This window comes from Triticum aestivum, chromosome 2A (genome assembly GCF_018294505.1).
Source record: "Triticum aestivum cultivar Chinese Spring chromosome 2A, IWGSC CS RefSeq v2.1, whole genome shotgun sequence".
NCBI classification, from domain to species: domain Eukaryota; kingdom Viridiplantae; phylum Streptophyta; class Magnoliopsida; order Poales; family Poaceae; genus Triticum; species Triticum aestivum.
In genome coordinates, this window is record NC_057797.1 from 93,402,337 (window position 1) to 93,423,447 (window position 21,111).

Consider the following 21,111-nt stretch of genomic DNA (forward strand, 5'->3'; position numbering starts at 1 on the left):
GGATTCTATTTCTGAAACAGACCGGCTGTTGCAGAAAATAACGATCTGGTCAGTTGCGGACAATGGTTGCATCGGACGGCTGTCAGGTGACTAATCCAACGGCTCTCCAGGCATCAGCCGGCGGATGAGTTAGAATCATCCGCCGCATCAATGGCCGTTGAATCCAAGTGCTGATAGTCGTCCGATGTACCACCCGCGCCCGGATGACCTCCTCCTTAATTCCGGCAACAAGCGCGGTGTTGCAGAAACAATCCGCCCTGGCCGGGCCGGGTCGGGCCGGGCTGCCCATGGCAGGACTACCCGCAGCCCTATCGCTGCTCCTCTCCTGGTGCGCCGCTCGACCTCCTCCTTCCTCCCACTCAGGTGCGCCGCCGGCCCTCTTCCTCCCTCCCTCCCTGCTGCGCCGCCGGCCCTCTCCCTAGCTTCAGCTCGTGCGCGCCGCGGGTCCTCTCCCTCGCTCCACATCTTGCGCCGCCGGACCTCTTCCTCGATCCATCTCCTGCGCCGCCGGTTTCCTTTCTTGCTGCCTCTCCTGCGCTGCCGGCGTGTCGGACGTTCAAAAATCTCGTCCCCCCTTTGGGTTAGCGTAGACAGGCAAGGGGGCGGCATTACCACCGGTGGAGATTGCACACTAGGACCGACCCCAGGCTTTATGGACTAGCCAAGAACCCTAAACAAAAAAATCCCCATCTTCTTCCCCTCCAAATCTCCCAATCCCCTGCTCATTCGAGAAAATCTACCCGAGATTCCGCACGAGCACCGCCGGTTCCCTCTAAGAAGGGGAGGGATCCGACCCATCTCCGCGCCGGCAAATCGGGGAAGATGAATCCCCTGACGCAGGTGAAGCGGACGCAGGTGATAAACCAGAAGGAGGCGGCGCTGGGCCTCAGCGAGGACGCATCCTGGCACGCCAAGTTCAGGGGCTCCGCCTACGTCTTCGTCGGAGGCGTCCCCTTCGACCTCACCGAAGGCGACCTCCTCGCCGTCTTCGCGCAGTGAGTATTAGACCGCACCCCCCGACCTAGCTTTTCCGCCCGTTTCCCCCTCCCGACGGATTTGGCAGGGAAGTATTCTGACCGGTTTCCGATCTCTTCTCTCAGGTACGGCGAGGTGGTCGATGTGAACCTCGTGCGCGACAAGGCCACCGGCAAGTCCAAGGGCTTCGCATTCGTCGCCTATGAGGACCAGAGGAGCACGGTTCTTTCCGTCGGTGAGTCCCCTTTCCCCTTTCCTACTAGGTCGCTTCTGTATGTGATTCCAATTGCTTTGCTGAAGTGATAACATTTTCGCTTCGTCTCGTGCGGTGTAGATAACTTGAATGGGGCTAAGGTTCTTGGGAGGATCATCAGGGTTGACCATGTGGAGAAGTACAAGAAGAAGGAGGAGGAGGACGATGAGGAGCTGCAGAAGAAGAGAGAGGAGCGCGGCGTGTGCTATGCTTTCCAGAAAGGCGAGTGCAACCGCGGCGATGCGTGCAAATATTCCCATGATGAACAGGTATCTATCCTGCTTCTGCAGTTTACAAATTGTTATTCAATTTTTTTGCTAGGAATACACACATCCCATTCACCATCATGCTCATAGTGATTTGGACTAGTAATGTTTTCTCACTATAGCATGAGCACGGAGGATATTGCCAAATCATTAGGTAGAAAAATAGCTTCTAGCCATTTTATTATTCTTTAGGAATGCAAACAAGCAATTAACTACCTGGCATGTAGCAATATTTCACTGCATTGGTCCAGGTCATTTTTGATTATTCGTTAGGAATGCCTACAAGCAATTCACAACCTGCCTCATAGTAATTTGCACGAGTGAATTTTTTTCACTACAGAATGAGGAAAGGATAACCAGATCAATTATTAGGTAGAAAATTAGCTCCTGGCATTTCACTCCAACTAGTAAGCATGCACGTCCAACGCACGTCTCTACCTATAGAACACATATTTCTCAAATAAAACCTATAGAACACATGAGTATTGCTTTTGAATTTGTATTCTATTTTTATTTTGAAAAATAAAAAATATGTAGCCCTTGATGATTCCTTCCTTGATAAGGACAGAAAATCTCAATCAATTAACATTAGCGAAACATAATACACAAAACCACTTTCCAAAAATCCTTGATAGAAATCGAATATGTACTCCTAATGCTAAGATTGAATTTATACATGAACATAAAACTTTACATGTTGTAGATACCGTCTAAGGCATCTTATGGCAGTCAATAAGCAGCTCAGTTTGTTGTGATATTTAGGGATGTCATGTGAAGTTCGAGCAGACCAATAACAAGTCACAATCGTACAACATATGTCACAAATCATGGACGGTTCTATTTAATCTAGTGTATAACAAAAATGGAATCTAATAAATCATGAGTATTTCAAAATGTCTTTGTGAACATGATAGGACTTGTGATAAACATAAGCATTGTCCATGTGAACATGGCAGAGATACAAACTTGGAACGAAGAGAGAGAGAATAATATTTCAGAATGTCTTTATGAACTTGATAGGACTTCTAATACACATAAGTATTGTCCATGTGAACATGGCAGAGATACAAACTTGGAACGAAGAGAGAGAGAGAATAGCGGTCTTTGGAAGAACTGAATTGGTCCACTCTTGGGTTTGGGATGCTTGTTATCTTCAGAAGTTTAGGTGTCCATGGAAGTCTCAGCGGGCACTGCTAGCAAGGGACAAATTTGCCCTGTTCTCAGTTTCTCACAGCTTCTTTTGGAGTTTAACTACGGTTCAGACGTACACTATATGTTACTCCCTCCGTTCTCTAATATAAGATGTTTTGGGTATTTCAATATGGACTACATACGGATTGAAATGGGTGAACACACATACTAAAACGCGTCTATGTACATCTGATTCAGAAAAAAAGTTAGAACATCTTATAATAGTGATCGGAGGGAGTACTATATAGTTGCATATCGTCTTTAGCCCCCAAAAAACAAGTCATCATAGTAAAGAAGCATTACATTTGATAATGAAATGAAGAGGGGGAATTTAACACTGAAGATGTTTTGAACTATTTTCATGATGCAAAAAAAAAAAATGGTTCGAATCACATAGCTGTCATGAGCAGCGTACTCCTAACTTCCTAAGGCAAAAAAAAGTCAACATGCAACAGTCATCAAGGACCTGCAGGAACAAATGTAGCAGGTACTCCCTCTGACCCCATTTAGTCTGCGTGTAAGTTTTCTCTGTTTTTTCCGCAATAGTCTGCGTGTTCCCTTCTTTTAGCCCTCCCTTCCCAAGCTGCCCCTCTACTCCGCTTTTTCCGTCTAATCCGCTGCATGCATGAGCCAATCCGTTGCATGTGTGGAGAGAAATTAGTGGGCAGTCTAGCGGCATGCAAAGCGGGCCAGGGGCGCATGCAGAGAAGGGCCAATCCATTCACGAGAGAATTTACTGCATGTCAGTTTCCTTGCCATCAACGCAGGGGCAAAACAGTCTAAACAAAGCTCAACTATTACCTCCTTGGTATGCGGGCTGCTTCTTATGCGCAAAGAAAAAAGAATCGGAGGGAGTATATATGTTGCCAACCTGCAGATTCCATACCCGACTATACAATAAAGATGCAAACTTTCTTGATGTCCAAACAAACACAGTATCCATTATAAACTTAGACAACTCCTACGGCTCAGTGTAAGGATTTAATAATGAAGCACTAAAGATGCCAAAACAACCTTATTTTAGCACTTCCTGGAACACAACATATAGAACAAACATTGAATCGTTTAGCAGAAATCTTCATGTTAGCTATAGAGATCAAGCTAGCTAAGTCTTCAGCTCTAGCCTCCAAGGCTGCAGTCACCTATAGGTAGGCATACCATTAAAGTAGAGTACATTTCTACAACCTTTAGCTGGACAAAATTAATTTTGGAATGAAGAAATTCATCTTTCAGAATATCAGCTCTTACAATAGCCCGGTTCAAGAATTAATAATAAGTGAGGTGATATACATTCAATCCATCGAGGATGTAAAACAATTTCATTTAGCTGCAACTATTATTTTTCGGACATGGTTTCTATTCTAATTACTGTACCATTCGTAGATGTGACTGTAGCTAAAAACAGAACAGGGAACACAAATAACTTTTGCAACTATTATTTTTTGGACATGCTTTCCATTCTAATTATTGTACCATTGTACCATTCCTACATGTGACTATAGCTAAAAACAGAACAGGGAACAGTAACTAATATTTTGTCCTATCACAACTATCACTAACTACTTGAAAAGCTCATGGATGCATAACCATTTTCCATCGCCTACATATCTGATACTTGATGCTTCTGTAACATGTTACATATATTTATTCTAGCACTACCACCACTGCAGATTGGCAACACAACAATTATTTTGTGTTTATCCCTTCCTTCAGGTGTTTTTCTTGCTCCCTCCAATCCAACTTCCTGATCTGCCAACCATCATCTCAATCATGATCGAACCACAAGAAAACATCCAACAAACCCTCACAGATATGTACACGGTCGGATGCAAATGCAACAACAAGTGTGTGTGCAAATGCAATAATCCAGAGAACAGGTTGCAGGTTCTCTGATTACGGAGAGCTCATAGATAAAGCAAATTGGCAGATTCTTAGATTATGCATAGCTCATATATTAAGCAAATCCGCAGATTCTCATATTATGGCAACTCAAGAAACTCAGACGTTATACATAGTTCCCTGTACCACTCCGATAAGAGAAAGTATTCTTCTATAGCTCACTTTTATCTGGCTATCTCTTGACAGCAAGATCTTGAACAGACAAATCACATTTCAGTAGCGTTAAATAAACATTGCAATAGAAATAAAAATAACTCATCAAAGCTACATCAATCTGACCCAAGGCATGTTGTATGATCTTGCGAGATTATTGAACAACATTGTTACTTCACTAAATGCAGATAATCTTAGGTCAATTTCATCGTCCTTGTTTGGTGACAATGTCCAGAAGGGAATAAGCCCACCGATTTCTAACTTAAGAGGTGCTATCAGGGAAGCTACATATATAGAATAGTAAACTGTGGTCCAGAAATGAGATAACTCACAATTTAGCAAGTAGGAACTCGAGATTCAAACTTGGCACTGCAGAGGTGAAAACAAAGAAATAAAATGCTTAGACAAAATTGCAGTGTCACAAACAAACTATTCAAACCTGAAAATGGCATGAGCATCCAATCCCAGTGACTATACGGAGAAAACATTAAATTATAATAGTCATGTGAAAGCACTAAAAGTGGCATACACAATGCAGAATACAGTAAGAACAACGATTGCTGATGGACTTGCTTCATGCTCAATATTTGATTGAAGTGAAAAGGTCAATATTATATTACTGTTAAACTTTATAGCAAAATAATCTAAATGAAGTATAAACTGGAATTTCTGCTAACAAATCACAAAATGGGAAATATATAAAATGAGAATAATCTGTAAGATAATGAACTGGGAAAGAACGTAAAATCTTACAGAATGCGTATTTTCCAAGGATATGTAAACTATGTAAGATCGCAGGCAACAAGCATGGGACCAAGGCCTTAAGGGGGAGAGAACAACACGTGAATATGAGGCCTGTGAAGCCAAAACGAAGCCTGTGAAGTATAATGCCATTTGATACTACTTCCACAATTATTTTCTAGTGAAGAAGATATTTATCAGCAACACACAATGCAACATGCAACAAGAAACATTTTGCACGATGATATTTGTCTGGCAGGGAAATAATAAAAATCAGTAATGTACTCCACATAATAGTATTCAATGTGAATCCTTGTCCATGCCAAAAGGAGAAAAATAGAAGAGGCTCTACAATACTGGAATAAATTCAGAAAAGGTCTTCTCACCTTAGAGTGAAAGTAAGCAGAGGCGGCAGAACAAGATTCCTGATAATGTCCAAGCTAAATAGGAAACTTAAAATGCTCCTTTAACGGTCCACAGTAAAACTGAAAATTCTACTCTTCTATATGTAACTCCTATATTTTTCAATTACCATAACAGAAAGAATATCCAGAGTCATCGTTCCCTGCATGTCTTCTCACCTTACTTGTTTATTTGGATACAATACGAACCATAACTAAAATAGAACCATCTTTTAAAGACAAGGACCTGATAGCAAGTCAAGAGGACTGAACAATGAAAATAAATCGCATAGCGATGATGTGATAATGATCCAATTTGGTCCAATTGCTCATGAAACGTGGCTGCGAGTATCGGTCGACTAAATATAGTAAATATGAAAAACATGTAGTGGGATTGGTGAAGAATTACCTATGAATTTAGTCAGTATCATGTAACAGAGATGTCAGCTTAGGGAGACGTAGTCTAATATGGGCAGCACAACAGCCACAACGGTGCTGACCTCTCCAGCACGGCTCTGTTCTGTTCCTCACCCGTACATCCCTAGCAGCATGCACGATGTACAGGGTATGTTTTGAGATAACTAAACCTTGCCATCATCTTACATAGTCTTCTATAAATCGTACACAAAGTATCAGAATCTGAACTAAACAGCTTTGAAAAACTGAAAAGTTATCAGCATCTGAACTGAACATTTATGAAACAAACTGAAAAAAATATCAAAATCTAAGCACCTGTATGCCTTGTAATGGATTACAGCAAAATATAACCTAAATTCTGCAAACAACATCCTACTAACAAGTCATAATTAAGAAGATTAAAAATTAGCGGGTGTGTAAAATGTGTGCCTTTAGTGCTAGACAGGCCAGTGAGGAATGGTCATCAAAACATGCAATCTGATCCTCTTATATTCGCACAACAATTCTACAAATAATTTGTCATCCTCGGTCCTCAATTTAACCCCACAAAAAGTAGGCATATTGATCGCCAGGAGTAAACCCTAAATCCTAGCAGCGATGCATCGAAATCTGAGACCCTATCTGACAGCCTGCAGAGCGCGCTGGTGGGGCGAGGTGCGACGTACCTAGGTCATCGCCGCGGCGGGCGGAGGAACAGCCGGAGTGCTGCGCGGCGAAGTCGGCGAAGGAGGCGCATCCGCCGAGGATCTGGTCGCGAAAGCTCGCCAAGGAGCGCGTCGGCATCAGTGTGTGTGGTGGCGGAGATGAGTTACCCGGTCCAAATCCAGTAGGGGCCACCACCGGCATGGAGGGGAACAACGGGGGCGACCGCGCAGGGCGGCGAGGTGGGGCCAGCTCGATGGGCGTGCGCTCGTCCTCGTCGAAGTGGCGGCCGATGCGGGAGGGATTGGTGAGGAAGGAAGGAACAGCGGCAGCAGCTGCCGCTGTGTAGGAAGCGGCAGGAATGCGCGTGCGCGCGGATGCAGTCGAAGAGGCGGAAGGGGCGGCCGTGGGGTGGTCGGGTGGTCGTGCAGAGCTGCGAAAACAGGAGCAGATCGTCAACTACAGCAGGATGGAGCCAGGGGCGGAGGGGATGGAGCTGGACTCGAGGTCCTTCCAAGACGCCTTGTGCCGGGACTCCTCGCTGCGGATCCGCAAATCAGGGTGGGCCAGAGAAAGAAGAGTTGGGGAAGCATGATTCGGGTGGAAACCGATCCGCAAATCAGGGTGGGCCGCGAGGATCCAGGGACGCGGGGCGTCAGGAGGATCGGTAGATCACGGCTTCTGCTCGGCAGAACATTGGATCTGAGACGTTGATCTGATGGTAGACCATTGACGTAATATGGCAGCAGGATGTATTTAAGTTGATTTGATCGGAGGGTCCTGGTTATCCTGTGTACAGTTTGCTGTGTGACTTTAGGAAAATTTATGTTTGCTCTTTTAATAGTAGTGGAGATGGTCGGGGAAATAACGGTCTGGTATAATTTGCACCTACATTTTCTCAAGATAAAGATATGCTGGAAACTTATACTTGCACAGTAAGGCCTTACGTTTGTTGTGGTCATCAATTCACTTCAGTCAAATGACCTTATTACCTTCCAAAACATATGTTGCGGAATCCTATGAAAGAATGGGGGTAACAAACAGTAGTCGTTGCAAATACATGCTCCATTGATGCTATTGTTGACTTGTTCTAGGTTTGGTTACATGCTATAGATTATTTGCTTTGGGACAATCTTACTATTATTTCTGCAACATTTATCTGCTTCTCCAAATGCACAATCAATCACTAATATTGGATTATATATGTGTTACTTCAATGCTACTTGGCTGGAAACATTTGCCCTTCGTACTAGGCCTTATAGTTTATCAGTAACCTTCTTAAATTCTTCCACTGAGCCGTCATGATTGCCAACTAATTCTGGTGTTCATGGTTATATTTCAGAGAAATGCAAACACTGGTTGGGGTTCTAAGGAGGATGACCCAAAATGGGAGCATGACAGACACCGTGGTCCACAAAATAAGGGGGAATCCCGTGGTGTCTGCTATGCTTTCCAGAAAGGCGAATGCAGTCGGGGAGATACCTGCAGGTTTTCGCATGATGAGCAGGTAGCTGTCCAGGGACGTGGCGTCTGCTATGCTTTCCAGAAAGGCGAGTGCAGTCGCGTAGCTTCCTGCAGATTTTCACATGATGAGCAGGTAACTTTCCTGCTTGTGCATTTAGCCATTTACCAAGTACACAGGCAACAAACGACATAGCTTGTGTTAATTTCCATGAGAAGTTTTTTCGCGTATGAACAAGTTATATTGCCAGTTTATAGTTATCTTCTATATCTAAATAGCTAGCCCCCACTAGGCTATTTCTCTCAACATGCAACTATGCCACCTCACCATTCAACATGCATGGAGAAAGGTCCACCACAACATGCAATCATGCATAATAAAAAAGCACCTCATCATGTGAATTTACATTCTATTATGATATTTTACATTATACAATAATCAAACACCACAAATCATATTTATTTTCAGCTTTAGTTCTCATATTATTTCTCTAAATATTCATGTTTCATACAACCAATTCTAACTGAATATATTGCAAAACATTCCCGCAACAACGTGTGGGGTATCTTCTAGTTAATAGAAAATGAGTTATCATTTTGCCATGACGTTCCTTTAGAGTATTTCTACTGATATTTTCTTGAGGTGATATGCTGAAAACTTGTGCTTATCACATTTAGGCCTTTACTGTCATGTTTTTACATGTACTTCACTTGGACGAGCCATTATCTGCAAAATATATTTCATGAACTCCGTAGCAGATATGTTGTTTCGGAGTAACATTCCCACATTGCCAGAGGTTTTTAACATTTGTTGTTGGAAACACAAGCACCATTTTATTGCATTGCGCTAGATATGGCTGTATGCTAGAGATTGTTGTTTTGGACAGGATTTATGATATTTATACAGCATGTTGCATGCTTCTCTGAATGTAATAATAACTTACCAATTTATGGTTATCAGTGCGCATTTTCTATTGTTGCCAGGCTGGAAATATGTGTCGTGTATACTTGTCATATAGTTCATCAGTAATGTTCTTCAGTCGTTCCAGTAAAAAGCCATTGCTTGGCAACTAATTCTGATCGTGACTTATATTTTCAGAGAAATGCAAACACTGATCGAGGTTCTAGGGAGGACAGCAATGCAAGGCGGCAGCATGACCATGATCCACCAAAGAGCCACAAAAATTTCCCTGACAGGACTAAAGAAGAGGCGAGATCAGGGGATAGGGATGGTCAATCCTCAAGATCAGAGTTGTACAGGGACCGAGATTCTAGGACAAGATATGGCGATAGAGACACAAAAGATAGGGACAGGAACATGCAGGAGAAATCCCCTGAGAGATCCAGAGGCGACAGGCAGAGAGGCGATGACAGGGGAAGAGAAGATAGATCAGACACAAAAGATAGGGACAGGAACGGGCACGAGAAATCCCCTGAGAGATCAAGAGGCGACAGGCAGAGAGGTGATGACAGGGGGAGAGAAGATAGATCAGACGTAAAAGATAGAGACAGGAACGGGTACGAGAAATCCCCCGAGAGACCAAGAGGCGATAGGCAGAGGGGCGATGACAGGCGAAGAGAAGATAGATCAGAGAGCAAGCGGTCTAGGCACGACAGAGATTCTGGTGTCCGTTACGAGAGAAGAGGCGACGAAGAGGAAGAACGGTACAGGAAATCGCGGAGATAAAACTTGGGTTTTCAGGGCACGCGCTGCCGTTGCTATTCTAATCTGGTTGATGTTTGTACTTGTACAAGGTGAACGATTATGTTCAGTCCTTTGGTGTTTGCTTGTTCTTTTCATTTACGAGGTTTCTGAACATACTAGCCAATGGATGATTTTGCAGGGTTTCAACTCAATCCATTGGTTTCCACAGCAGTGTTCATTATTGTTATAACACTTATCTGGTGAATCTTGTACCACTATGGAAAGTTTTATCAGTAAGTGATGAGCTGGAGATGAGATGAACAGAACTTTTCGACAAAGGAGATGAACAGAACTACACAACCTAAATAAGTAATTTGCATCTTTAAGCATCACCCAGTACTTATATACTATAGTAACGCATCATTCTCCCAGATTCCAGTGGAAACAAATTACACCAGCTATGGCTGTAATCTCATACCCACCTTAACTTATTACACTTGCTGTACATTTTATTGACTGAACTTCACTTGCTACAACTGTTTATTCGGTGCAGCAAAGAACCCACAGCAAACACGCACGCTCTGAAGGTCTCTGCCACGGGCTCCAAAAAATAAAAATGAAAGCAAACATGCCCTACAGGCCTACACATCGGAGAAATCCAGGAACGTTGACTCGGCGAGATCGATGGCGTGAGCGAGGCCAGCGGCCTTGTTCTGGCACTCCTGCTGCTCGTCTTCCGGCTTGCTGTCGGCAACGATCCCGGCGCCGGTCTGGAGGTGCGCCACCCACTCCTGGCGCGTTGCTGCTATCAGAGGCGTACGAGTACATGGTGTCGAACCGGGATGCTGTCGGGAAGACGATGGTGCGCAGCGCGAAGGGGATCTGGCCGAAGCCACCGCTGCATGGTCCGCGCATCTTCACCTCCATCTCGTCGGTCAGCTCCATCGCTCTCACCTGCCGAGTTTCAGAAGGGAGCATGTGGGAAACTTATGAACAAACTCAGGGAGCAGCATGGATGAATGGAATCTGAGCAACCGTTTGCTGCAACTCGAGAAACATGGTGGATCTGGCGCCTATTTATACCCCATCTGGCGTCGCGATTGCTCTCCAAAACAATTACTTATTTTGATTCCAATGCATTTAGGTAGGTGATCATGTGATCGCCATCATTTCTAACCTTTTCTTAATTGCCATAGAAAAAAACAGAGCTAACAAGATAGCAGCAAGTATGTATAATGTACTACTTACCTTGGGAGCACAACTGACGGTTCCAACAGGCAATGCAGCCCGCGGGGCATCCCAACATGTAAGATTGTCACGCAGCTCCCCAGTAACCTACAAAAGTAGACCCGCACATTATGAGAATTGTTAACACAATTTCAGATCTGCTTTCTCCAAGAAATACAGGAAATCATACACAACGTTGATTGTGTATTTTATGATATTGCATCAAATGACTGAAGTTGCCTGTCTGAAGAATTAGACACTTACCGTTGAGCTAATGTGTATGACATACGAATATCGCTCAATATTCATCAATTTCTCCACCTTTACTGTTCCTGGTTTGGACACCTGAAGGGCGGCGGCAGGGCGGCAGGGAGAGATGCGGCAGCGCGGCGGTTGCTGTTGGCAGTGGGGTGGCCTGCTGAACCTGCCGGCTTGACCTAGCAGCGGCGGGTGCAGAGGCGCGTGCGCTGCACCCCCACGCCGTGGCAGCTCCTTCACCTGCGGCCGCGCGGCATTGCAGCTTTGCCAACAAGAGGTTCAAGCATTCCGCATAGCCGGTTGCGACTCCGATAGAAGCCGGTCCAAACAATAATGTCTGTCAGTCCTAACAAAAAACTCGTTTAGGTGACCATGACTATTGCTTCCTCTTATGTGGGAGTTAATTATGTATAAGCACAAAAGGTGGGGTTAGACTAGCCACAATGGTGTTACTAGTCTATGTTACTATCTTTATAGTGGAGAGTAACATATTTGTGGTGTCATGCAACATTTCATTTAATTATTAGGTCGTAGGTTCATCTTGTCTTGGTATGTATGAGTACTAACTAGCTATGTGTTAGCGTCCCAGGTCTAGCTCCCGACCTCCGGCATATGTTCGGACGTTTTCGGTGCGCATCGGACACACCACTACAAGCAAAGAGCCCACCACATCCCAAAAGACTAGCCTGAAGGGAGTGTGGCACTCTTCCTTATAAGGTGGTCCTAGCCCCCTCCCATATCCGAGGTTGGACTAAAGTCACTGGCAACGCCCAACTGCCAGCGTCTCTGACACCCCATCCCCCTAAACAGGGCGGACTGGGGCCCAGCTCTGATACCAATTGTTAGCGTCCCAGGCCCAGCTCCCGACCTCCGGCATATGTTCGGACATTTCGCCGTGCGCCGCCGGGCAGAAGCTATGGAAAAAATTTCCCCGGAGACCCGCGCGATTTACGAGTTCCTGCGCGCGGATTTCAACACCGCCCTCGCCAAGGCTGCAACGGAGCGCAGCGAGGAGGTGGTCAGTGCCTTCGCCAAGCTGGACAACAAACTGGATCAGCTGTTCGGGCGCATCGACGACGTTAAGCTCGCCATCGGAGTCGACCTCGACGAACTGCGGGGCGAGCTTGGGGCCGAGCGAGGATCTACGCCGGCAACGTCGGCGCCCGTTTTGCCAAGGGAGCCTGGTCAAGGGCCTCCACCTGCATCAGCGAGCGGTGGATCCAGTGGATCGGACGGAAATCGGGCTGAAGTGGAGCAGAGGAGTTCGGGTCCCCGTTACGTTCCTCCACCAGTTCGAGGTATGCACACAGATCCAAACCATTCGCGTCAGATAATTCCTGTTGCTGAGAATTTCCGAGCCCTTGTTCCAGATGCGGTGAATTTTGGTCCCCGAATTGAGCTTCCGCGATTCGATGGTTCAAATCTGAAACTGTGGCAATCTCGTTGTGAGGATTACTTCAAGTTTTGGAACACTCCTCAGCATCAGTGGGTTTCATTTGCATCTTCACAGTTTGAGGGTTCAGCGGCTCGATGGTTAGAATCAGTCCAGTGACGAGCACGTAATGTCAATTGGTTTGAATTCTGTGGGCTGTTATAGTCTCGTTTTGGATGCAACAAACATCAGAACCTTGTCCGTCAGATGTTTCATATCCGACAGACGAGCACAGTAGAGGATTATGTTGAGCGTTTCTCGGAATTGTATGATCAGTTGACTGCTTATGAGTCCAATCCGAGTACTGTACATTATGTCACTCGTTTTATGGAAGGGCTAGTGCCGTCAGTGCGTCTGTCAGTCGGAATTCAGCAGCCAGCCGATTTGGATTCTGCGTATACACTTGCACTTTTGTCTGAAGAATTGGGCGACCAGTCTCTGTTTACAGGAAGCAGTGCAAACAACAGTAAGCGCTCAACAACTACAACAACATCTCGGGCGCCTGTAGCTCGCATCAATGATGAGAATAAGTTGCCTGACACCAGTCGGTCCGTAGCAGTTACAGATGATCGTTGGGCTTCACTTCGAGCTTACCGCAAGTCCAAGGGCCTTTGTTTCATTTGTGGAGAGCGCTGGGCTCGCGATCATCGTTGCAAACAGGAAGTACAGTTGCATGTTGTGCAGGAGATGCTCGATCACGTTCAGAGCATGCCATCTGATGTCAGTGATACTGAAGAAGAGGTTGTTGGTCAGGCTAATGCAATTTTCTTGTCTGCTGCTGCTCCAGGAGAAATTTCTGCACCTGCAGTTACAACTATGAAACTGAAAGTACATCTGCAGGGTCAACCCATGATTTTCTTAGTGGATTCTGGCAGTACACACTCGTTTGTGGATTGTGCTGTAGCTGGTAAATTGCAAGGTGTTATCCCTACGCCTGTGTCCATGGTTAAGGTGGCTAATGGAACTCTGGTACCTTGTAATCAGCAGTTGCAAAAAGGACAATGGTTCTGTGCAGGTCATGAATTTGTCAATGATTTCAAAGTTTTTCCACTGGGGTCTTATGATGGAATACTAGGTCTGGACTGGCTAGCAAGTCATAGCCCTATGCAGGTGGATTGGGCAGAACACTGGCTTTCATTTCAGTTTCAAGGTGAGCTGGTGACCTTGCTGAGGCAAGATGCAACTCCACAAGCTTTTGCTCTGATTGAGTTATCTGCTCTGCTAGTTGGTACTGAAACAGTTACATCTGAATTACCTGCAGAGATCCAACAAGTGTTGACACAATTCAGTTCTGTTTTTGAGGTCCCAAAGGGATTACCTCCAAGGAGAAAGTATGATCATAATGAAGGAAATATGCCCTAGAGGCAATAATAAAGTTATTATTTATTTCCTTATATCATGATAAATGTTTATTATTCATGCTAGAATTGTATTAACCGAAAACATAATACATGTGTGAATACATAGACAAACAAAATGTCACTAGTATGCCTCTACTTGACTAGCTCGTTGATCAAAGATGGTTATGTTTCCTAACCATAGACATGAGTTGTCATTTGGTTAACGAGATCACATCATTAGGAGAATGATGTGATTGACTTGACCCATTCCATTAGCTTAGCACTTCGTTTAGTTTGTTGCTATTGCTTTCTTCATAACTTATATATGTTCCTATGACTATGAGATTATGCAACTCCAGTTTACCGGAGGAACACTTTGTGTGCTACCAAACATCACAACGTAACTGGGTGATTATAAAGGTGCTCTACAGGTGTCTTTGAAGGTATTTGTTGGGTTGGCGTATTTCGATATTAGGATTTGTCACTCCGATTGTCGGAGAGGTATCCCTGGGCCCTCTCGGTAATGCACATCACTCAAGCCTTGCAAGCATTGCAACTAATAAGTTAGTTGCGGGATGATGTATTACGGAACGAGTAAAGAGACTTGACGGTAACAAGATTGAACTAGGTATTGAGATATCGACGATCGAATCTTGGGCAAGTAACATACCGATGACAAAGGGAACAACGTATATTGTTATGCGGTCTGACCGATAAAAATCTTTGTAGAATATGTAGGAGCCAATATGAGCATCCAGGTTCCACTATTGGTTATTGACCGGAGACGTGTCTCGGTCATGTCTACATAGTTCTCGAACCCGTAGGGTCCGCACGCTTAAAGTTCGGTGACGATCGTAATTAGGGTTTTTGCGTTTTGATGTACCGAAGGTTGTTCGGTGCCCGGATGTGATCACGGACATGACGAGGAGTCTCGAAATGGTCGAGACATAAAGATTGATATATTGGAAGCCTATATTTGGATATCGGAAACGTTCCGGGTGAAATCGGGATTTTACCGGAGTACCGGGGGGTTACCGGAACCCCCCCCCCCCCCCGAGGGTTATTGGGCCTACATGGGCCCTAAGGGAGAAGAGGAGGGCCGGCCAGGGCAGGCCGCGCGCCCCCTCCCCTAGTCCGAATAGGACAAGGAAGGGGGAAGGGGCGCCCCCCTTTCCTCTTTCTCCCTTCCCCCTTCCTTTTCCAACAAGGCAAGAGGGGGGAGTCCTACTCCCGGTGGGAGTAGGACTCCTCCAGGCGCACCCCTTGGGCCGGCCGCACCTCCCCCTCTCCCTCCTTTATATACGGGGGCAAGGGGGCATCCCATGACACACAAGTTGATCTTCGTGATCGTTCCTTAGCCGTGTGCGGTGCCCCCTTCCACCATATTCAACCTCGGTCATATCGTAGCGGTGCTTAGGCGAAGCCCTGCGTCGGTAGAACATCATCACCGTCATCACGCCGTCATGCTGACGAAACTCTCCCTCAACACTTTGCTGGATCAGAGCTCGAGGGACGTCACCGAGTTGAACGTGTGCAGAACTCGGAGGTGCCGTACGTTCGGTACTTGGATCAGTCGGATCAGGAAGACGTACGACTACTTCCTCTACTTTGTGTCAGCGCTTCCGTTGCCGGTCTACGAGGGTACGTAGACAAGACTCTCCCCTCTCGTTGCTATGCATCACCATGATCTTGCGTGTGCGTAGGAAATTTTTGAAATTACTACGTTCCCCAACAGTGGCATCCGAGCCTAGGTTTTATGCGTTGATGTTATGCACGAGTAGAACACAAGTGAGTTGTGGGCGATATAAGTCATACTGCTTACCAGCATGTCATACTTTGGTTCGGCGGTATTGTTGGATGAAGCGGCCCGGACCGACATTACGCGTACGCTTACGCGAGACTGGTTCTACCGACGTGCTTTGCACACAGGTGGCTGGCGGGTGTCAGTTTCTCCAACTTTAGTTGAACCAAGTGTGGCTACGCCTGGTCCTTACAAAGGTTAAAACACCACCAAATTGACAAACTATCGTTGTGGTTTTGATGCGTAGGTAAGAAGGTTCTTGCTAAGCCCGTAGCAGCCACGTAAAATTGCAACAACAAAGTAGAGGACGTCTAACTTGTTTTTGCAGGGCATGTTGTGATGTGATATGGTCAAGACATGATGCTAAATTTTATTGTATGAGATGATCATGTTTTGTAACTGAGTTATCGGCAACTGGCAGGAGCCATATGGTTGTCGCTTTATTGTATGCAATACAATCACGCTGTAATGCTTTACTTTATCACTAAGCGGTAGCGATAGTCGTGGAAGCATAAGATTGGCGAGACGACAATGATGCTACGATGGAGATCAAGGTGTCACGCCGGTGACGATGGTGATCATGACGGTACTTCGGATATGGAGATCACAAGTACAAGATGATGATGGCCATATCATATCACTTATATTGATTGCATGTGATGTTTATCTTTTATGCATCTTATCTTGCTTTGATTGACGGTAGCATTATAAGATGATCCCTCACTAAATTATCAAAGTATAAGTGTTCTCCCTAAGTATGCACCATTGCGAAAGTTCTTCATGCTGAGACACCACGTGATGATCGGGTGTGATAGGCTCTACGTTCAAATACAACGGGTGCAAAACAGTTGCACACGCGGAATACTCAGGTTAAACTTGACAAGCCTAGCATATAACAGATATGGCCTCGGAACACGGAGACCAAAAGGTCGAGCGTGAATCATATAGTAGATATGATCAGCATATTGATGTTCACCATTGATACTACTCCATCTCACATGATGATCGGACATGGTTTAGTTGATTTGGATCACGTGATCACTTAGAAGATTAGAGGGATATCTTTCTAAGTGGGAGTTATTAAGTAATATGATTAATTGAACTTAATTTATCATGAACTTAGTCCTGGTAGTATTAGCATATCTATGTTGTAGATCAATAGCTCGCGTTTAGCTCCCCTGTTTTATTTTTGATATGTTCCTAGAGAAAACTAAGTTGAAAGATGTTAGTAGCAATGATGCGGATTGGATCCGTGATCTGAGGTTTATCCTCATTGCTGCACAGAAGAATTATGTCTTTGATGCACCGCTAGGTGACAAACCTATTGCAGGAGCAGATGCAGATGTTATGAACATTTGGCTAGATCAATATGATGACTACTTGATAGTTTAGTGCACCATGCTTAAACGGCTTAGAATCGGGACTTCAAAGACGTTTTGAATGTCATGGACCATATGAGATGTTCCAGGAGTTGAAGTTAATATTTCAAGCAAATACCCGAGTTGAGAGATATGAAGTCTCCAACAAGTTCTATAGCTAAAAGATGGAGGAGAATAGCTCAAGAAGTGAGCATGTGCTCAGATTGTCTGGGTACTACAATCGCTTGAATCAAGTGGAAGTTAATCTTCCAGATAAAATAGTGATTGACAGAATTCTCTAGTCACCATCACCAAGTTAGTAGAACTTCGTGATGAACTATGATATGCAAGGGATAACGGAAACGATTCCCAAGCTCTTCGTAATGCTAAAATCGACAAAGGTCGAAATCAAGAAAAATATCAAGTGTTGATGGTAGACAAGACCACTAGTTTCAAGAAAAGGGCAAAGGGAAGAAGGGGAACTTCAAGAAGAACGACAAGCAAGTTGCTGCTCAAGTGAAGAAGCCCAAGTCTGGTCCTAAGCCTAAGACTAAGTGCTTCTACTGCAAAGGGACTGGTCACTAGAAGCGGAACTACCCCAAGTATTTGGCGGATAAGAAGGATGACAAAGTGAACAAAGGTATATTTGATATACAGATTATTGATGTGTATTTTACTAGTGTTCGTAGCAACCCCTCGGTATTTGATACTGGTTCAGTTGCTAAGAGTAGTAACTCGAAACGGGAGTTGCAGAATGGACATAGACTAGTTAAGGGTGAAGTGACGATGTGTGTTGGAAGTGGTTCCAAGATTGATATGATCATCATCACACACTCCCTATACTTTTGGGATTAGTGTTGAACCTAAATAAGTGTTATTTGGTGTTTGCGTTGAGCATGAATATGATTTGATCATGTTATTCATTTAAGTAAGAGAATAAATTGTTGTTCTGTTTACATGAATAAAACCTTATATGGTTACACACCCAATGAAAATGGTTTGTTGGATCTCGATCTTAGTGATACACATATTCATAATATTGAAACCAAAAGATGCAAAGTTAATAATGATAGTGCAACTTATTTGTGGCACTGCCGTTTAGGTCATATTGGTGTAAAGCGCATGAAGAAAATCCATGCTGATGGGCTTTTGGAATCACTTGATTATGAACCAGTTGATGTTTGCGAACCATGCCTCATGGGCAAGATGACTAAGACTCCGTTCTCCGGAACAATGGAGCGAGCAACAGATTTGTTGGAAATCATACATACTGATGTATGTGGTCCGATGAATATTGAGGCTCGCGGCAGGTATCATTATTTTCTGATCTTCACAGATGATTTGAGCAGATATGAGTATATCTACTTGATGAAACACAAGTCTGAAACATTTGAAAAGTTCAAAGAATTTCAGAGTGAAGTGGAGAATCATCGTAACAAAAATAAAAGTTTCTATGATATGATCACAGAAGTAAAATATTTGAGTTACGAGTTTAGCCTTCAGTTAAAAACAATGTGAAATAGTTTCACTACTCACGCCACCTGGAACACCACAGTGTAATGGTGTGTCCGAACGTCATAACCGTACTTTATTAGATATGGTGCGATCTATGATGTCTCTTACCGATCTACCATTATCGTTTTGGGGTTATGCATTAGGGACAGCTGCATTCACGTTAAATATGTCACCGTCTAAATCCGTTGAGACGACACCATATGAACTATGGTTTGGCAAGAAACCTAAGCTGCCTTTTCTTAAAGTTTGAGGTTGCAATGCTTATGTGAAAAAGTTTCAACCTGATAAGCTCAAACCCAAATCGGAGAAGTGCGTCTTCATAGGATACCCAAAAGAAAATTTTGGGTACACCTTCTATCACAGATCCGAAGGCAAGATATTCGTTGCTTTGAATGGATCCTTTCTTGAGAAGGAGTTTCTCTCGAAAGAAGTGAGTGGGAGGAAAGTAGAACTTGATGAGGTAATTGTACCTGCTCCCTTATTGGAAAGTAGTTCATCACAAAAATCTATTCCTGTGACTACTACACCAATTAGTGAGGAAGCTAATGATGATGATCATGTAACTTCAGATCAAGTTACTATCGAACCTCGTAGGTAAACCAGAGTGAGATCCGCACCAGAGTGGTACGGTAATCCTGTTCTGGAGGTCATGTTACTTGACCATGACGAGCCTAGGAACTATGAGGAAGCGATGATGAACCCAGATTCCGTGAAATGGCTTGAGGCCATGAAATCTGAGATGAGATCCATGTATGAGAACAAAGTATGGACTTTGATTGACCTACCCAAAGATCGGCGAGCCATTGAGATTAAATGGATCTTCAAGAGGAAGAAGGACGTTGATAGTAGTGTTACTATCTACAAAGATAGAATTGTCGCAAAAGGTTTTTGACAAGTTCAAGGTGTTGACTATGATGAGAGTTTCTCACTCGTATCTATGCTTAAGTCTGTCCGAATCATGTTAGCAATTGCCACATTTTATGAAATCTGGCAAATGGATAAACAAAACTGCATTCCTTAATGGATTTATTAAAGAATAGTTGTATATGATGCAACCAGAAGGTTTTGTCAATCCTAAAGGTGCTAACAAAATATGCAAGCTCCAGCGATCCATCTATGGACTGGTGCAAGCATCTCGGAGTTGGAATATACGCTTTGATAAGTTGATCAAAGCATATAGTTTTATACAGACTTGCGGTGAAGCCTGTATTTACAAGAAAGTGAGTGGGAGCACTACATCATTTCTGATAAGTATATGTGAATGACATATTGTTGATCGGAGATAATGTAGAATTATTCTGCAAAGCATAAAGGAGTGTTTGAAAGGAGTTTTTCAAAGAAAGACCTCGGTGAAGCTACATACATATTGAGCATCAAGATCTATAGATAGATCAAGACGCTTGATAAGTTTTTCAATGAGTACATACCTTGACAAGATTTTGAAGTAGTTCAAAATGGAACAGTCAAAGAAAGAGTTCTTGCCTGTGTTACAAGGTGTGAAACCGAGTAAGACTCAAAGCCCGACCACGGCAGAAGATAGAAAGAGAATGAAACTCATTCCCTATGCCTTGGCCATAGGTTCTATAAAATATGCCATGCTGTGTACCAGATCTATTGTATATCCTACACTGTTTTTGGCAAGGGAGTAAAATAGTGATCTAGGAGTAGATCACTGGATAGCGGTCAAAATTATCCTTAGTGGAATAAGGATGTGTTTCTCGATTATGGAGGTGACAAAAAGGTTCGTCGTAAAGGGTTACGCCGATGCAAATTTTGACACTGATCCAGATGACTCTAAATCTCAATCTGGATACATATTAAAGTGGGAGCAATTAGCTAGAGTAGCTCTGTGCATAGCATTGTTGACATAGAAATTTGCAAAATACTTACGGATCTGAATGTGGCAGACCCGTTGACTAAAGTTCTCTCACAAGCAAAACATGATCACACCTTAGTACCATTTGGGTGTGAACTAGATTATTGACTCTAGTAAACCCTTTGGGTGTTGGTCACATGTCGATGTGAACTATGGGTGTTAATCACATGGTGATGTGAACTATTGGTATTAACTCACATGGCGATGTGAACTAGATTATTGACTCTAGTGCAAGTGGGAGACTGAAGGAAATATGCCCT

The 21,111-nt window shown here is 44.0% G+C and overlaps 1 protein-coding gene and 1 pseudogene across 2 annotated transcripts; one reads left to right on the plus strand and one right to left on the minus strand.

Moving 5' to 3' along the window:
* Positions 1 to 264: 264 nt before the first annotated feature.
* On the plus strand, positions 265 to 10,322 carry LOC123187752 (zinc finger CCCH domain-containing protein 25). Of its 2 annotated transcripts, XR_006494116.1 has the most exons (6): positions 265 to 995; positions 1,101 to 1,210; positions 1,310 to 1,497; positions 8,281 to 8,535; positions 9,499 to 10,154; positions 10,244 to 10,322. XR_006494116.1 is itself a non-coding variant. In XM_044599677.1 (5 exons), the coding sequence occupies exons 1-5, from the start codon at positions 823 to 825 to the stop codon at positions 10,084 to 10,086; spliced, it is 1,314 nt and encodes a 437-aa protein (XP_044455612.1). In that variant the 5' UTR covers positions 265 to 822; the 3' UTR covers positions 10,087 to 10,322. The 2 variants fall into 2 exon arrangements, 1 of the variants encoding a protein (XP_044455612.1); XM_044599677.1 differs by having other exon boundaries at positions 9,499 to 10,322.
* A 99-nt stretch (positions 10,323 to 10,421) lies between these two features.
* LOC123187753 (anthranilate synthase alpha subunit 1, chloroplastic-like) lies at positions 10,422 to 11,043 on the minus strand (annotated as a pseudogene).
* Between the last annotated feature and the right edge of the window lie 10,068 nt (positions 11,044 to 21,111).